The sequence below is a fragment of the Labeo rohita genome, chromosome 21 (genome assembly GCF_022985175.1).
Source record: "Labeo rohita strain BAU-BD-2019 chromosome 21, IGBB_LRoh.1.0, whole genome shotgun sequence".
NCBI classification, from domain to species: domain Eukaryota; kingdom Metazoa; phylum Chordata; class Actinopteri; order Cypriniformes; family Cyprinidae; genus Labeo; species Labeo rohita.
In genome coordinates, this window is record NC_066889.1 from 4030563 (window position 1) to 4045911 (window position 15349).

The following is a 15349-nucleotide window of genomic DNA, read 5'->3' on the forward strand; positions in this document are numbered from 1 at the left end:
AACCCTTAAATAATGAATCTGTTTTTAGATGACAATGGGAGATTTTGAGATGATGTGGGCAGATGCACGGCTATCAGAGTAAGAGACTTGTGAAGTCATGGTGAGGTTGATCTTTCCATGCATGCAATGTGAGACCTGATGCTACAGAAGCATCAGTCAGGTGGTTTGGCTGTCAAGGCCCAGTGACACATGGTCACCATTTAACCTTTCTGATAATGTGTTTGTTTGTTTTGTTCGTCTGCGTTACACGCCATCATTGGTTGTTCCTTTTAATACAGAAGGATTTGTTTCTGTTTTTAAAAACAATTACCTGTTTTTACTCACATTAATTTGCACTGTAAGGTATAATATAATAACCTAACTAAACATATTAAGATTATTAAATAAGCATGAAGAAAGAAGAAAGAAGTATTTGTATTTAACCATCAAATAAAATGTAAATAAACAACATGTTCTTCTTATTATTATTTTAGTTTTATTAAAGGTTTACACTGTACCTATTGTCCAGCAGTGCTGGTAGTAACCGATTACATGTTATCTGCATTAGATAGGTTATCCTATTTGATAGTCAATATGATGAACGAGGTAATCAAAAAGTAGTCTGATTATATTACCTGTTTTTGTCATGTAATTTGGAATCAGCAATGGGCTACAATTTGTAAGTAACTTATCCAGCACCGTTCATCAATACTAACAAAACTGTTGATGTCTGAGGGTATGTGTCATATGGTAATTCCAATGGTAACAATAGTAATTCCAAAACACTGATGAGACTGGACAACCAAACACAGGAAAAGGTAGAATTTAAATATATGGACAAATGAGGTAATTAATGAAACACAGTTGAACAAAACAAACTCATGACATTTGTAACCATGACAACACATAGAGAAGTGGGAAAAGAACATAGAAAACCACAAAACTAACAAAAACAAACTAAAAGTCCATGAAAACAGAAACTAACTAAAAATATTTGACATAACACCCTTCTTCCAAGTACACGTCCTCACACCATAAAAAAATAAAAAATAAATAAACAGGTGTTAGAGGGTTTTGGAGCAACAGGACCAGGTCTAGGGATGGCGTTCATAAATGGTGGAGCATTGGCAACAGGTGGATGATGACGAAACCTCATAGCAATAGTGGTGAATGCCCGGGATAATAGCCCACAGCGGAGGTGATCAAGAGAGGAGCCATGGCAGATGTAAGGCTGATGACACCAGGGCCTGAAAGACTGAGACACAGCTGATGGAGGAGAAGCCCCGAGCAAAGACAGAGACCCAATAAAGCCAGGGTGACACCGTGGCACCGTGATTCCATAGGGCAAAGAAGTTGATGGCTCATGCGGCTGAGGCAGAGGTGGAGACCCACAAGACCGTGGAGGACCCAGAGTGACTAAGGACAAAGGAAGAGCCAGAGAAAAGGGGGAGCCAAATGAAGCCAGAGGGATGGAGGGACGAGGTGAAGATGGAGGAGCAGAATCCTGTAGTGGAGGACGGTTGACGACTGACCAAGGTGGAGCTGGAGGGATGAGGGAGCCCGGTGGAGCCAGTGGGATGATGAGCAACAGTGGAGACAGGGGAGCAAGGAGCCAAGGCGACCTGATGGGTTGGAGGACCAAAGTGGAGTCCAGAACTCGCAGAATGGGGGCAAAATGGGGGTGAAGCCAGAGCTGGACGACCCGAGGTGAGACAAGACAAGGGTGGTCTGATTAAGGGTGAGCTGAGGAGCTGGCAGGAACCAGAGAAGAACTAGATGTCTTTTGGAGAGGTTCGCCCCAATCCAGAACAAAGATTTCGGGGTCTAGTTGTCGTGGCAGCAGGTAATGGCAAGATGGCAAAAATTCACCATATATAGTCCAGTAAACTGTGGCTTATTTGAGCCAAAGCAGCAAACACATTCCAATTTGTAGTCTGGTCTTCTGTCAGCAAAGTGTAGGAATACACAACAAAGACAATGGCAATTCCAAAATAAAGAGTTTAATAAACATCCACACAGTAATTCACAGAAGGGTTTAGAACTCAAGCTACTTCCTCTGATGAGTCCAGTGTAAGGCTAATGACATCAGTGGGCTGACAAATGGAGACAGGGCCAATGGAGGAGGAGTCCCAGGTGGAGACCGGGGAATCAAACAGCCAGGGTGACACTGTAGGTCCAGAGGGCCAAAGCAGAGTCGATGGCTCATGCAACTGAGGCAGAGCTGGAAACCCATGAGATAGCAGCAGAGCCAAAGTGACTAAGGACCAAGATGAAGCTGGAGGGAAGGAGTAGCCAGAGGGATGGAGGGATAAGACGTAGCCGGCAGAGTGGAATTCGTAGCGGAGGACGGTTGATGACAGACCAAGTCTGAGCCAGAGGGGCGAGGGAGCCTGGTGGAGCCAGTGAGATCACGGCCATAGTGGAGACGAGTGAGAGTTGAAGGACCAAATGGATTGAAGGACCAAGATAGAGTCCAGGACTCAGGGGCTGGAAGCAGGGACAGGAGCTGGAGACTGTAAGACCCAAGGCGAGACAAGCCGTCTGGATGGCATTAACTGAAGGTGAGCTGAGGGGCTGGCAGGAACCAGTGGAGACTGAGCTGAGGACCTTGCTGGCTTTTGGAGAGGAGGTGGTAGAGGGAGGCTGGGTGAGAACTCAGGAAATGCAGGAGATTCATAAATGGATGGAACATACAGGAAACTATCTTCTTCAAAAACATCTGAAGTTATAGCCCATTTGCAGCTCACCCTCAGCGGCAGGAGTGTGGGTGGGGCTTCCTTCCATTCCCTCATCCTCCACTAAAACTCTCTTGTGCATGTGCAATGTTGCCAGCTCACACACCTGGTGAAGATTTTTCAGTGATGCTTACTGCAGGTTACATGCCGGTAGACGGCAGCAAGTGATTTTTTTTATGATTCATTTCCAAATGCTGATTCAACAATTAAACGTGATTGCCTGTGTATGAAATTGCATACTTTCCTTCTATATTGTGATTTCAAAGAGCTGATGGATACTTTATTATCCCATGATGCCACAGGAGAGGATTCGTGACAGTGAAGAGATGCAACTGACTCTTTTATGTCACATGACATTGACAACACGAAGAATGTAGAATGTCGGGATTATATTCATACTATACACGGATACTACAGAGAACATGCTCACAACATAATTACTGTCTATATTCATTGAATCATTTACTAGACCAATTTGTTAAAAAACATGATTATGCTGTGACTTTCTTTGGAATTTTTTTTTGGGAAAATGTTTTTATTATTTTTAAAATGTTAGTTTGTTAATATTAACAGCCATAACACACTCTTATAAATATGTAATATATTTGTAACCCTTTTTACTGAAATAATAATAATGTTATCAGTGAAAGAGTGCAAAGAAAACTTCCAAACCACGTCTTTGCCCAAGTCCACAAACAAACCTATAATAATGAACTTTAGGAGCTGTAAGGTTAGATTTAATGGAAAATTTAACACATTCATCCTTTGAAAATGTCCTCTGTACCCACGGAAAAGCAAAAATTTTGTTGTCCCAATGAATGCATCATCAATTGACCTATTCTTATCATGCATATGTTACCTTGTTACACCATATTTTAAAAAGGAAAAGTAACTTTTTTAGAGACAGTTAAAATGTAATTGCAGTTTTGTTTTTAAATTCAGTCTCAAAGAAGCTTACTTAGATTAATAAACAAAACATACAATTTATTTGAAGCTCAACTCAAGATTACACTCACAGTACGGAAAAGTAAGTGTTCGTGTAAATCAAGATGAACCGATGAGCTATGAATGGGGCATTTTTAGGTTATGCCTGTAAAATATTCATGAGTTGAAACTTTATCCAGAGAAGGATAGGGACATGACTTTATCATAAAAGGGATCATAAGCAAGATTAGGGAATATCATGACACAGTTGGCACAACAAGGCTGTTTACAATTTTGCCAAGACTTAAAAAAAAGTGCACACTGTTAATCTGCGTAATGAATGAGAAAATGCCAGAGAGGTAATGGATGCCCGCCACATAGCGGATAAATAATTGAGCGTCTGGGGGAACAGGAGAGGTGGATGGGATCGGATGGTGCATCTGTGTCACTGCACTGCCTGGCTTCTCTTTCTGCAGCCACCAGCATGGTCACCACGTCAACCAGCCATGGAGGGAGAACAGGTGTTTACTTCCAGTGGCCAACAGCAATGCCATTCATTCATTTACCACACTTGAGTTCAGTGATGTTCATGTAACATGTTCAATCAGTCTAAAATTGATTTATATTATGTATATTATATTATGACTTCATTTTGCTAGTTCAAAGCTTGCGTATGATTTCTTCTAATATAGAATTACAAATCATTCATTTGACTTAGGTCCCAAAGGACAACAACTTCATGAATTTAATAGAAGTTTTTGAGTGTTTTTGGGGCTTCGTTTAATGCTCAAGCTGTTAGCAGGGCAGGTGAGAGCAACTCTGTCAGCGAAGATTGGGGGTCAGCCAAGGTGAAAGTTCGTACCATTCACTGTGAGGCTATATGGGTGTCAGTATTTGCTATGGAGATCTTTTAAAGAAGAAGAAAAAGAAAACATAAACATTAGAAATGTAATAGCAGTATATTCTGTGTTTTCTTTTCTGAATACACTAAACATTTTACACAGCATATTTATAATGATGTTACAATAAATCAATAATAAGGTATAAATGCTTGGACTTTAAAATTATTTTTAAAATAGACAAAACCATTCTTTGGTTGCACATTACATTTAATGCATTCATTGTGCCAACTGAGATTATATAGTTCTGGAGATATTGACCATACAAAATAAAAAAAATAAATAAAAAAAATAATTATTATTTATGTAAAACTCTTAATAACTCCTTCATGCAGTATATAATTGATAGAACAGAATTTATAGAACTAAAATTAAGAACAGACCTGATTTTTCAATTTAGCAATTGTTATAACACATTTAACATTATTATTAATTATTATAAAAAAGTGTTTTTTTAATGAAAATTCATATACATTACTATTCAACTAAAATTAGCAATAATATTATATTATAAATTTAATTAACATTTACCGCATTAATTAAAATGATACAATATTATTTGATTTTAAAATAATAATAATTATTATTATTTGTTATATTATTATATATTATTAAGTGTCATATTTTATTTAAAGGTAACACTAAAGGTAACATTAGGGAACACATGTTCAGCATTAATTATAAGTTTTTCCTCAATAAACTCCTATAGTTACCTTTAATTATTGGGTAGGTTTAAGGGATCTAAAATATGGTCATGCAGAATAAGGCATTAATATCTGCTTTAGGTACTAATAAACAGTATGCTAGTAATATGCATGCTATTAAGTAACTACATTGTAAACAAAAAAAAAAAGTAAAAATAGAGCAAAATGTACTCGATAAGAATGAATTTTCACTTTGTTGCCTTGTGTTTTAATTTCTTTTGTTTTGTCTTACAGTATTATTAATAGTAAATAGTGTTCTCTAATCGAAAGTGTCACATTTAAAATAATCACTGATGAAGAGTAAAACATTGAATTATTGGCTAACATTTTTTTACATTTGGTACAGAAGGCTTGCGCGTCAGACCACTTGTAAGTTGAATACAGGAGCAGGTGGAGGCGGGAGGGCGGTGGGGGTGGGGGGAGAGCCCGGGAGGCGCTGCCAATGGAAACAGCACACACGAGGAGCGTCGAGCCAGAGCGCCGCTTCGCCTCCATGTCAGGTCCACTCACCTGCAAGGTGCGCAACGAAGATGATGGCCATGAACGGCAAGCAGCACTTCTCCATGCACCCTGCGCTGCACCCGAGCTCCGAGGGCATGCGGCGGGTGTGCCTACCTGCCCCGCAGGTACGTCTCTCGCTAAACTCCTCGTATTGTCTTCGTTCTGTCACTTTGAGGTGTTTTGAGTTGCTCCAGCATCCCATCCCTCCCTCCCCAGCCTCTCCTTTCTTTCCTCTGAGCTTACGCTGTCTCTCTCTCTCCCCCACATGCCTATCCAAGCAAAGCTGCTGCTTTCATATTAATTTTTATGACCTGTGCTTTGAGGAGGGTGCTTGGGAATGTTCTTTAATCCGGAGTTGACACAATTCCCCACTGACTTCCATATGCGCGTTCTTGCTTGCAGCTCCAGGGCAATATATTCAGCGGCTTTGATGAGAGTCTGCTGGCCCGCGCTGAAGCTCTGGCGGCGGCTGACATCGTGTCTCACGGCAAGAGTCACCCGTTCAAGACGGACGTCACCTACCATACCATGAGCAGCGTGCCCTGCACCTCCTCTTCGTCCACAGTGCCCATATCCCACCCTTCGTCCAACCTGCCCTCACACCACCACCACCACCTCAGCCACCAGACCCTGGAGGGGGATCTGCTCGACCACATTTCCTCAAGTTTATCGGTCAGCGGCATGGGTGCGCCGCCGGACCCGTCGGTGATGACCACCCAAGCCCACCAGCACCACCTGCAAATGGGTCACTTACACCAAGCCATGGCCATGGGCCACCCGCACACCCTGTCGGTCCACAACGGGATGGCGTGCGTCAACGACGTGGAGTCCGATCCCAGAGAGCTGGAGGCGTTCGCGGAGAGGTTCAAGCAGCGGAGGATAAAGCTCGGAGTGACCCAGGCGGATGTGGGCTCTGCCCTGGCCAACCTGAAGATCCCGGGGGTCGGCTCGCTGAGCCAAAGCACCATCTGCAGGTTCGAGTCCCTAACCTTGTCCCACAACAACATGATCGCTCTCAAACCCGTCCTCCAAGCCTGGCTGGAGGAGGCTGAAGCGGCTTACCGGGAGAAAAACGGGAAACCAGAGCTTTTTAACGGGAACGAGAGGAAACGAAAGCGCACGTCCATCGCGGCTCCGGAGAAGCGATCGCTCGAGGCGTATTTCGCCATCCAGCCGCGACCATCGTCGGAGAAAATCGCCGCTATCGCCGAGAAGTTGGATCTAAAGAAGAACGTGGTCCGGGTTTGGTTCTGTAATCAACGGCAAAAACAGAAAAGGATGAAATATTCAGCGGTGCACTAGTGCTGTTAGAGCAAAGTAGACATTTTAGGAACACCACAGGGATCTAAATCTTTTCTTTTAATCATTAGAAGCCTATTAAAGACTCCAAGTACATTTCATATCGCCTCCAGTTGATGGAACCAGTGTGCGAATTATTCCAAGGGGTCTGGACCTCTAATAAAGGCTTGGCCTTCCTCATAAAGAAGTCAAATGGTCTTAAAAATAGATGGATTTTAGCAGTATTTTCGAACGACAAAAGTTACAAGTTTGTGGCCGTGTGTGTCTGAGGTAACCATAGCAACACTAGTTGCTTGAGCACTTTCAGTAAGCATTAATATTAAAAAACAAAATAACGAAACATTTCTATATGACCGTCAGATAACTGTTGTAATGGCGCAAACAAGAATTACGTTCTGAAAATTACTGACAGAATTTTCTCAACCCACCAAAGGCCGAATAATTCGCACACTGTAACTTACAACCTTAAATAAACTTGAAATGAAGTTGATTCATATTTGGTCACACTTACATTACAGTGTTCATGTTACTTTGTATTTGTACGAGCAAGTAACACGTGTAGCACTTAATGTGTAATTATTTTAGCTGATTGTGATTACACTTTGTCATGGTTATAAAATAATTACAGCAACATGCACGGTGTAACATGGACATCGTAATGTAAATTATTATTTAGCCTACTCTTTAACAAAACAGATATTAATTTAGCACTACATAACAAAGCAATACTATTGAATACTATTTCATTTAAAATGATAAAACTTTGAATACATTTCCAGGAGATAACTGCTACTTTGTTTCAGTATTATCACACGTGAAATTATATTTTGAAGTGTGTACGTGTGTTTTGGTATTTAAAAATTTATATTATATACAATTTGCGCACAATGTCTACCTTATGTTACTTCTCACATGAAATGTCATTTGAAATACGTGTATTAGCGTTTGTAATAATCGTTTGAATGTCTCGTCAGATGTGAATGCAATCATGGTGGAAATCACATATTTTCACAAACTGTCACGAATTTTTTTTCGTGAATGATCATCAGTTTGAAGTGATACTAATATGCAAAAACTGATGATGTAATGAAGAATGCTGCTATTTGATTTGCATTAATGTAGCCACTGCAATCACTCTCACGTTTAAACTTCACTTTACAAAATGTGTGACTTTGAATGTTATTTAATAAATTGTTGATTTTTTTTCAAAGCCTTTGTGGGAGTTTGATTTATTCATTTATTATTTTAATTACACATATAAAAAAACGAAACCACAATGCGTCTGATTTCCATTTCCAAATATATAGGAGTTAAAAAAAATCAGAAATGAAATATGTGTACAAATATATTCACATGCACATGGATTGCACCGATTTCCTCTTACATAAATTATATCCAGAAAGCAACTCGCATAAAAATTATTGTAATATCATTAATTTTTTAAACTGGTGTTGTTTTATTAATAAGCTTCTTGAGCTCAATTGTGATTAAACATTAATGAAATAATATAGACTAATCACCACATAATTTAAAGAAAAATTATGAAGAGAACAAAAAGGAAAATTCAAGGTAACTTTGAGCGTTTTTTCCCTCTTTTCTAATTCGGGTTGCCAACTTGTTTAAGCAGACACCGCTGAATAATAAATGTCTGTCACGGCTTTGTGCAGAGGGATTTGAAATTATTAAGTAATGACGATGCAATATTAATTGTATATTGGTATAAAACAGGCAGAGAGCTGAAGGGAGAGTTGTTAGTCAGGAAACGCTTCGTTCAGGCTCAAGGGAAGGAGGAAGAGACGCTGTTCAGGTAAGACGATGATCATCCGAGTCGTTTTGTGCCTCACTTCACTGTCAGGTTTCAAGAAGTAAATGTGCAGTTCTGACGATGTCGTATAAGATTATTTTAAGGAAGCTGGATAAAAAGGTAAAAAGGTTAAACGTGATATAAAGCTAACATGTTTCCCGTTAATCAAACTCGCCATAGATTCTAGTTAGTTTTACTTTTTAGGGACGAATTTTGTAATATTAAAGAACATGTAAAATAGTTTGCTGTTTTCCTTAAATGCTTAAACGTTTTAATTATTTTCTTTCAAATTTTCCTTTTCCTCTAATAATATTACGAGCGTTTAAACAATGTAGCCTATATGTAACTGAGTTTATTGTAGAATCTGTTCCGTTCTATTTTTTTATTTATTATTTTATTTTATTTTAATTTGGTGCAATAACTGGTTATTTGTATTATTTGCATGACAGTGTAGTTGCACAAATTCGCTTTAGAATGTATTAAAATATTGCGCTTTTAAACAAAGTTCTGAAGCCGTTCTGAAGCTTAAAACTATACTCAATATTAGCGTAGTTTAGTTTTATTTACGCACGAAAGAGATGCCAACTTAATCGATTAAAATACGTAATCAGTATCAACTAATTATATGCCTATTAATTGCACGGCTTTTTTTAAGCCTAAATTATCATCTTTCCTAATTGGCAAGGACCATCAGTCTAAATTGAAGTTGTTAAACTAATGGGATTATGAAGGAGGGTTAAATTCGTTGGTCATTAATAATTAAGAACAACTTTTTTATATCATAACCCCACAACAATTGTGTAAACCAATCTAAGTCGAGCACAGAGCAGGGGCATGTGGCCAGTGGTGGCGACTAAATTATTGATGATCTATTGAAAGGTAGAGGCCTATATGCCAGTAACTCACGTGCCATAAGGAACATCCTATGACAGGTAATGTGCACTGTTGCCTCAAATTAGGCTATATTTGAGTTTTCATCACCCGTTCCCCTCTCAAATAATCTAAAGAGATGTAATATGAAATTGAAATATGAACTTGGAAGCAATTAAATATAGTCACCCTCATAATAATCAGCTGGAAACGTATCTTTATTTTTTTTATTTATTTATTTATTTGTTTGTTTGTTTGTTTGTTTGTTTGTTTATTTGCGTTGGACATTCTCATAAGAACTTTGTAAGTGTAGCCATTTTTAATAACGTTTTTAGACAGTTAAAAGAAAATTCTATAATATTGAAAGATTTCCATTAAATTCCTTGTTTTATGTCCTACAAATTTTATGTACGAAACAACTATAATTCAGATGGAATAATGTATTTTCTGATTATGGAAGTGATCTGAGTTACATTAAACATGACATTTAAAATAAGTAAATTAAATAAGCAAAAACGATTTACAGAATGCTTTTTAAATTCGACAATGAACTTACTTAGAAAACCGATACTTAAATAAATTAATTAATTAAAACAACGTGGGTCTAAAGAATTCTATTTTAATGTTCAAGTTCAAAGCACTTTATAACCGAGTCCTAACACAGGTAAATGGCTATTTAAGGACTATCTTTATTTTTATAACTTGAGAACAAGAGGCTGCCGGAGCCATGAGCGTCTGAGAGACAGAGAGAAAAGTGAATTCATGTTTTTATTTCAGAGCAAAGAAGATCTGACAGAATGAGGGTGGAGGCCATGCAACCATCGACTGTCTCTTGGAAGATGTGGCGCTCCCCCCTCTCCCTCTGCGGGGCAAGCGGTTGTTCTTGCGCCGACACTGCGGCTTCGCGTACGAGAACGGCAGAGTTAAGACACCGGCGCTTCAATTATTCATACAGCGCCAGCAGCAACACATGAGAATGTAGCCAATGCGGAGGCAGACAGCGAGCCCGGTGTGTTTTATTAGTCCGTTCCTATCATCATCACACGCCAAGCCACCTTAGGCATTTGCCCGCGGTGTCTCAAAGCGGTAACTCACGGGGTTATCCAAGGGTATACTGTTACCGGGAAACTTGAGGCCGTCCTTCAAAGGTGAATTTTGGGCGTGTCTTAAACGGACTTCGTTGTGTTAGGATGCCTTTGCTTACTCGATTGTATAACACACTCTTATGACAATTGGTAACTAGGTTATTTTACGTTTTGCTGATTTGGGGGCTAATTTATAGGCTACTATGGTATTTGCGCGTATCACGGTCAAATTTTGGCCCACTGTCGGTTAGGTTACTGTTGAACCTGTAATTATTCTCCCCCTCGTTTGAATCGTTAAGAAATCGTAAAATGTTTACCTTTTCTCACGAGACCGGGTTTAAATGTCACATTCCTATGCATTGACCAATATTAAAATATTGCAGTGCATAAAAGGTGTTTGCACGAAGTTTAGGAAATAAAACATAAAATAAAATCGGTTCTCCTTAAATTCGCAAGTTCACACTCTGTCAGCTACGACAATAAAGAAACTTTTTTCTTCAACAGGGCTATTGGTGCAAATAAAAGTTTATATGTATCATAAGGCATTTATATGCTTGTTATAAGAGTTACATAAATAACTTATGATACATATATAACAATAAAGTGTAAAATAAATTATACTAGCTATAACTACTATAAATTAAACTCAGCAGCCATTTGTTTTCTGATGTTGTATATTGAGCAAAATTATTTAAAATGGCAAATAAAATTCTTTTAAAATTGTTTGCAGGGTTTACATATCATGGTAGTGAATGTCAGCACAATCATTTATTATAAACTACATAACTCAACAGAGCCTGTAACCCTGTTGAACAAAATCAAAACAATACAAAACAAAACAAAACAAAACAAAACGACAATCTCTAAGACTGATTATTTATGACTTTGCCTATTTTTAAAATAATAATACTTTTAAAAATGTTGATGCAAAGTAGACAGTTGTGAAACTGTTTGTTTGTTTTTTACTGAACTTTCTGTAAGTTTAATATTGTAATATTTATGTACTACTGAGTCATACATGAGGGAATTAAAAAAGGAAATCAGATGAAAGTACATTTGTTTTAAAAACAGTCCGGTGATCATCTGTAATTAATTTCAAAGGGAAAAATTATGAGAGTTATATTTCCTTTAAAAAAAATGTTATTTTCAATTTCTAGTACACAGCTAAAGAATACCAAAAATACATAGAAATATCCAAGGCTAAAATTCATTTGAAGTACCGATTGAAGTGCAATCCTGAATGACTTACAATAACACTGTGGTGAGGATTCTGGGGAACTGCATTTTCATACACACTAAGTGCAAAGATATTCGTTTTTTAACCCAGGTACCAGAGAAGAGTAAGTCTAGGCTACGTGACACCAGAAAACTGTCATAGAGTTGACCCTGTGGCTGATAGGCATGGGTATCTGATCATTCGCGCCCCTTTAAAAGCATGCCGGATTGTGGGACGTGTGCACACTTGGCTCTTGAATTGCCTTTGAATAATACATGCACCCATGCAGTGCGGTTGTATCACTCCACATGTTCTCATGAGCTCCCACTATGGGGCACTGGTATACATGTCACTGCTATAAGCACAAGTGAATGCAAATAGAAGCAAAAAGACAGTTTGCACCTAGATGTGATATTTTCTGAAGAAAATGTGAGGTGATTTCCAAAGTTGGTGCTGCAATGTTGCTGAAGTGGTTGCCAAATGTTCTGAGGACACTAAGACTAAAGTTTTATTTATTTTTCTTCTTCTTTTTTTTCTCCTTCTTAAAAGTAGTGTGACTGGTAGAGCACAGTAGTAACACCCAGATCACGGGTTTGATTCCCACGAAACAAATAAATGATAACAGGGTTACACTGAATGAACTGTGAATTTAAACAGGAGCTCCATAAAGCCTATAGGGTGATTTCTATTCTAAATCATATAGATAATGATAGGCAGAAAGAAACAAAAAATATTAACAGCACCACTGAGCTGTAAAACACTACAATTTAGAAGGTATATCAAAGTCTCTGTGATCCACTTTACATAATATATATGCCCTCTGGAACACAGACAACTCATTCAACAAAAATTACACTAATCCCTTATTAACTGTGAATACATCATGAAATATTAAACAAGCATAAATTATATATTGTATGAATAAATTAATGATTCATAGGTTCATGCACAGTTATTAATCAGTGTGTTAACTATCCAATAAAGGCTTAAATCTACATTAAATTTAAAGATGGCAGATGATTTAACTGGTCACAGTGATTCCTTTTCGCAGTTTGTTTTAATAATTTTGCAGTTTTGCACAAACATTACAAAAGTACAATATTTTGTGCGTAAGTTCATTTAGATGCCTTATAAATAAAAATACAATAAAGTTGCTTTTACATTGTAGTATTTATATTGTGAAGTCATAACTGTCAAGATTTTGTATGGGCAACAATCTTAAAATATACAGTCACACAAAAAATAATAGAAAGTGGACATCTTGGACTTCATCAACAGGTTTGCAGATTTCCTGAAATAAAGCAAATGTCATGGTTATTATACTCAAATAGGATGGAGGTATTGTATAGAGAAGACACCAAGTCTCAGAGTTCAACTTACCCCATGGTGCTTGTTATACATGTTTAAATGGCTCATTAGTTTTTTGTCAATACAGAAATCATCAAATTTGGCACCATGCAGCCCAGAAACCTCCGTTCTTACTCAGCCTGGCAGGAAAAAAAAAAACCTTGGTGGGCCCCACATGGTTTCTGCTGGGTCTACATGGGTACCAAGTGGGCATGGTCAAAATAGGCATTTTATCTGGGGCCCACTTGGGTCTGCTAAGTAGGTCCCACATGGGCAAAAACAGATGGGCTCCCTATGTGGGACCTAGTTGGGTCACAAATGGGAAATGAGTGCTTGGGCTCGAAATGGGCAACACAAATGGGGCCCATATGGGTTTAACAAATGGGTTAGACATGGGCAAACACAATTAATCCCATATAGGCTGCCTACACTGGCCCAAGGTAGTACCCACATAGGCCACCTCTATATGGGCTCAGTATGGTGAAACACATATGGGGCCCTCTTGGTCAAACCATATGGGTAAAAAATGGGCAGATACAATCAGTCCCATATAGGCTGCCTGCATGGGCCCAAGGTAGTACCCACAAAGGTTACATCTATATGGGTTCTGAATGGGGAAACACATATGGGACCCTCTTGGTCAAACCATAGTGGTAAAACATGGGCAAACACAATCAGTCTCATATAGGCTGCCTACATGGGCCCAAGGTAGTACCCACATAAGCTACCTCTATATGGGTTCTAAATGGGGAAACACATATGGGGCCCTCTTGGTCAAACCATATGGGTAAAAAATGGGCAAACACAATCAGTCTCATATAGGCTGCCTACATGGGCCCAAGGTAGTACCCACATAAGCTACCTCTATATGGGTTCTAAATGGGGAAACACATATGGGGCCCTCTTGGTCAAACCATATGGGTAAAAAATGGGCAAACACAATCAGTCTCATATAGGCTGCCTACATGGGCCCAAGGTAGTACCCACATAAGCTACCTCTATATGGGTTCTAAATGGGGAAACACATATGGGGCCCTCTTGGTCAAACCATATGGGTAAAATATGGGCAGACACAATCAGTCCCATATAGGCTACCTACACTGGCCCAAGGTAGTACCCACATAAGCTACCTCTATATGGGTTCTAAATGGGGAAACACATATGGAGCCCTCTTGGTCAAACCATATGGGTAAAAAATGGGCAAACACAATCAGTCTCATATAGGCTGCCTACATGGGCCCAAGGTAGTACCCACATAAGCTACCTCTATATGGGTTCTAAATGGGTTCTAAATGGGGAAACACATATGGGGCCCTCTTGGTCAAACCATATGGGTAAAAAATGGGCAAACACAATCAGTCTCATATAGGCTGCCTACATGGGCCCAAGGTAGTACCCACATAAGCTACCTCTATATGGGTTCTAAATGGGGAAACACATATGGGGCCCTCTTGGTCAAACCATATGGGTAAAAAATGGGCAAACACAATCAGTCTCATATAGGCTGCCTACATGGGCCCAAGGTAGTACCCACATAAGCTACCTCTATATGGGTTCTAAATGGGGAAACACATATGGAGCCCTCTTGGTCAAACCATATGGGTAAAAATGGGCAAACACAATCAGTCCCATATGGGCAAACACAATCAGTCATATGGAGCCCTCTTGGTCAAACCCATATAGGCTGCCTACATGGGCCCAAGGTAGTACCCACATAAGCTACCTCTATATGGGTTCTAAATGGGGAAACACATATGGGGCCCTCTTGGTCAAACCATATGGGTAAAAAATGGGCAAACACAATCAGTCTCATATAGGCTGCCTACATGGGCCCAAGGTAGTACCCACATAAGCTACCTCTATATGGGTTCTAAATGGGGAAACACATATGGGGCCCTCTTGGTCAAACCATATGGGTAAAAAATGGGCAAACACAATCAGTCTCATATAGGCTGCCTACATGGGCCCAAGGTAGTACCCACATAA

At 39.1% G+C, this 15349-nt stretch overlaps 1 protein-coding gene across 1 annotated transcript; it reads left to right on the forward strand.

Moving 5' to 3' along the window:
- Window positions 1–5736: 5736 nt before the first annotated feature.
- pou4f3 (POU class 4 homeobox 3) lies at window positions 5737–7492 on the forward strand. The gene is made up of 2 exons (XM_051093624.1): window positions 5737–5867; window positions 6145–7492. The coding sequence occupies exons 1-2, from the start codon at window positions 5772–5774 to the stop codon at window positions 7042–7044; spliced, it is 996 nt and encodes a 331-aa protein (XP_050949581.1). The 5' UTR covers window positions 5737–5771; the 3' UTR covers window positions 7045–7492.
- Window positions 7493–15349: the final 7857 nt, after the last annotated feature.

Bases quoted from the DNA above. Each gene is read 5' to 3' on its own strand.
- pou4f3 (XM_051093624.1), top strand. From the start codon at position 5,772: ATGATGGCCATGAACGGCAAGCAGCACTTCTCCATGCACCCTGCGCTG. The intron at 5,868-6,144 runs GTACGTCTCTCG...TCTTGCTTGCAG, and splicing joins TGTGCCTACCTGCCCCGCAG to CTCCAGGGCAATATATTCAG.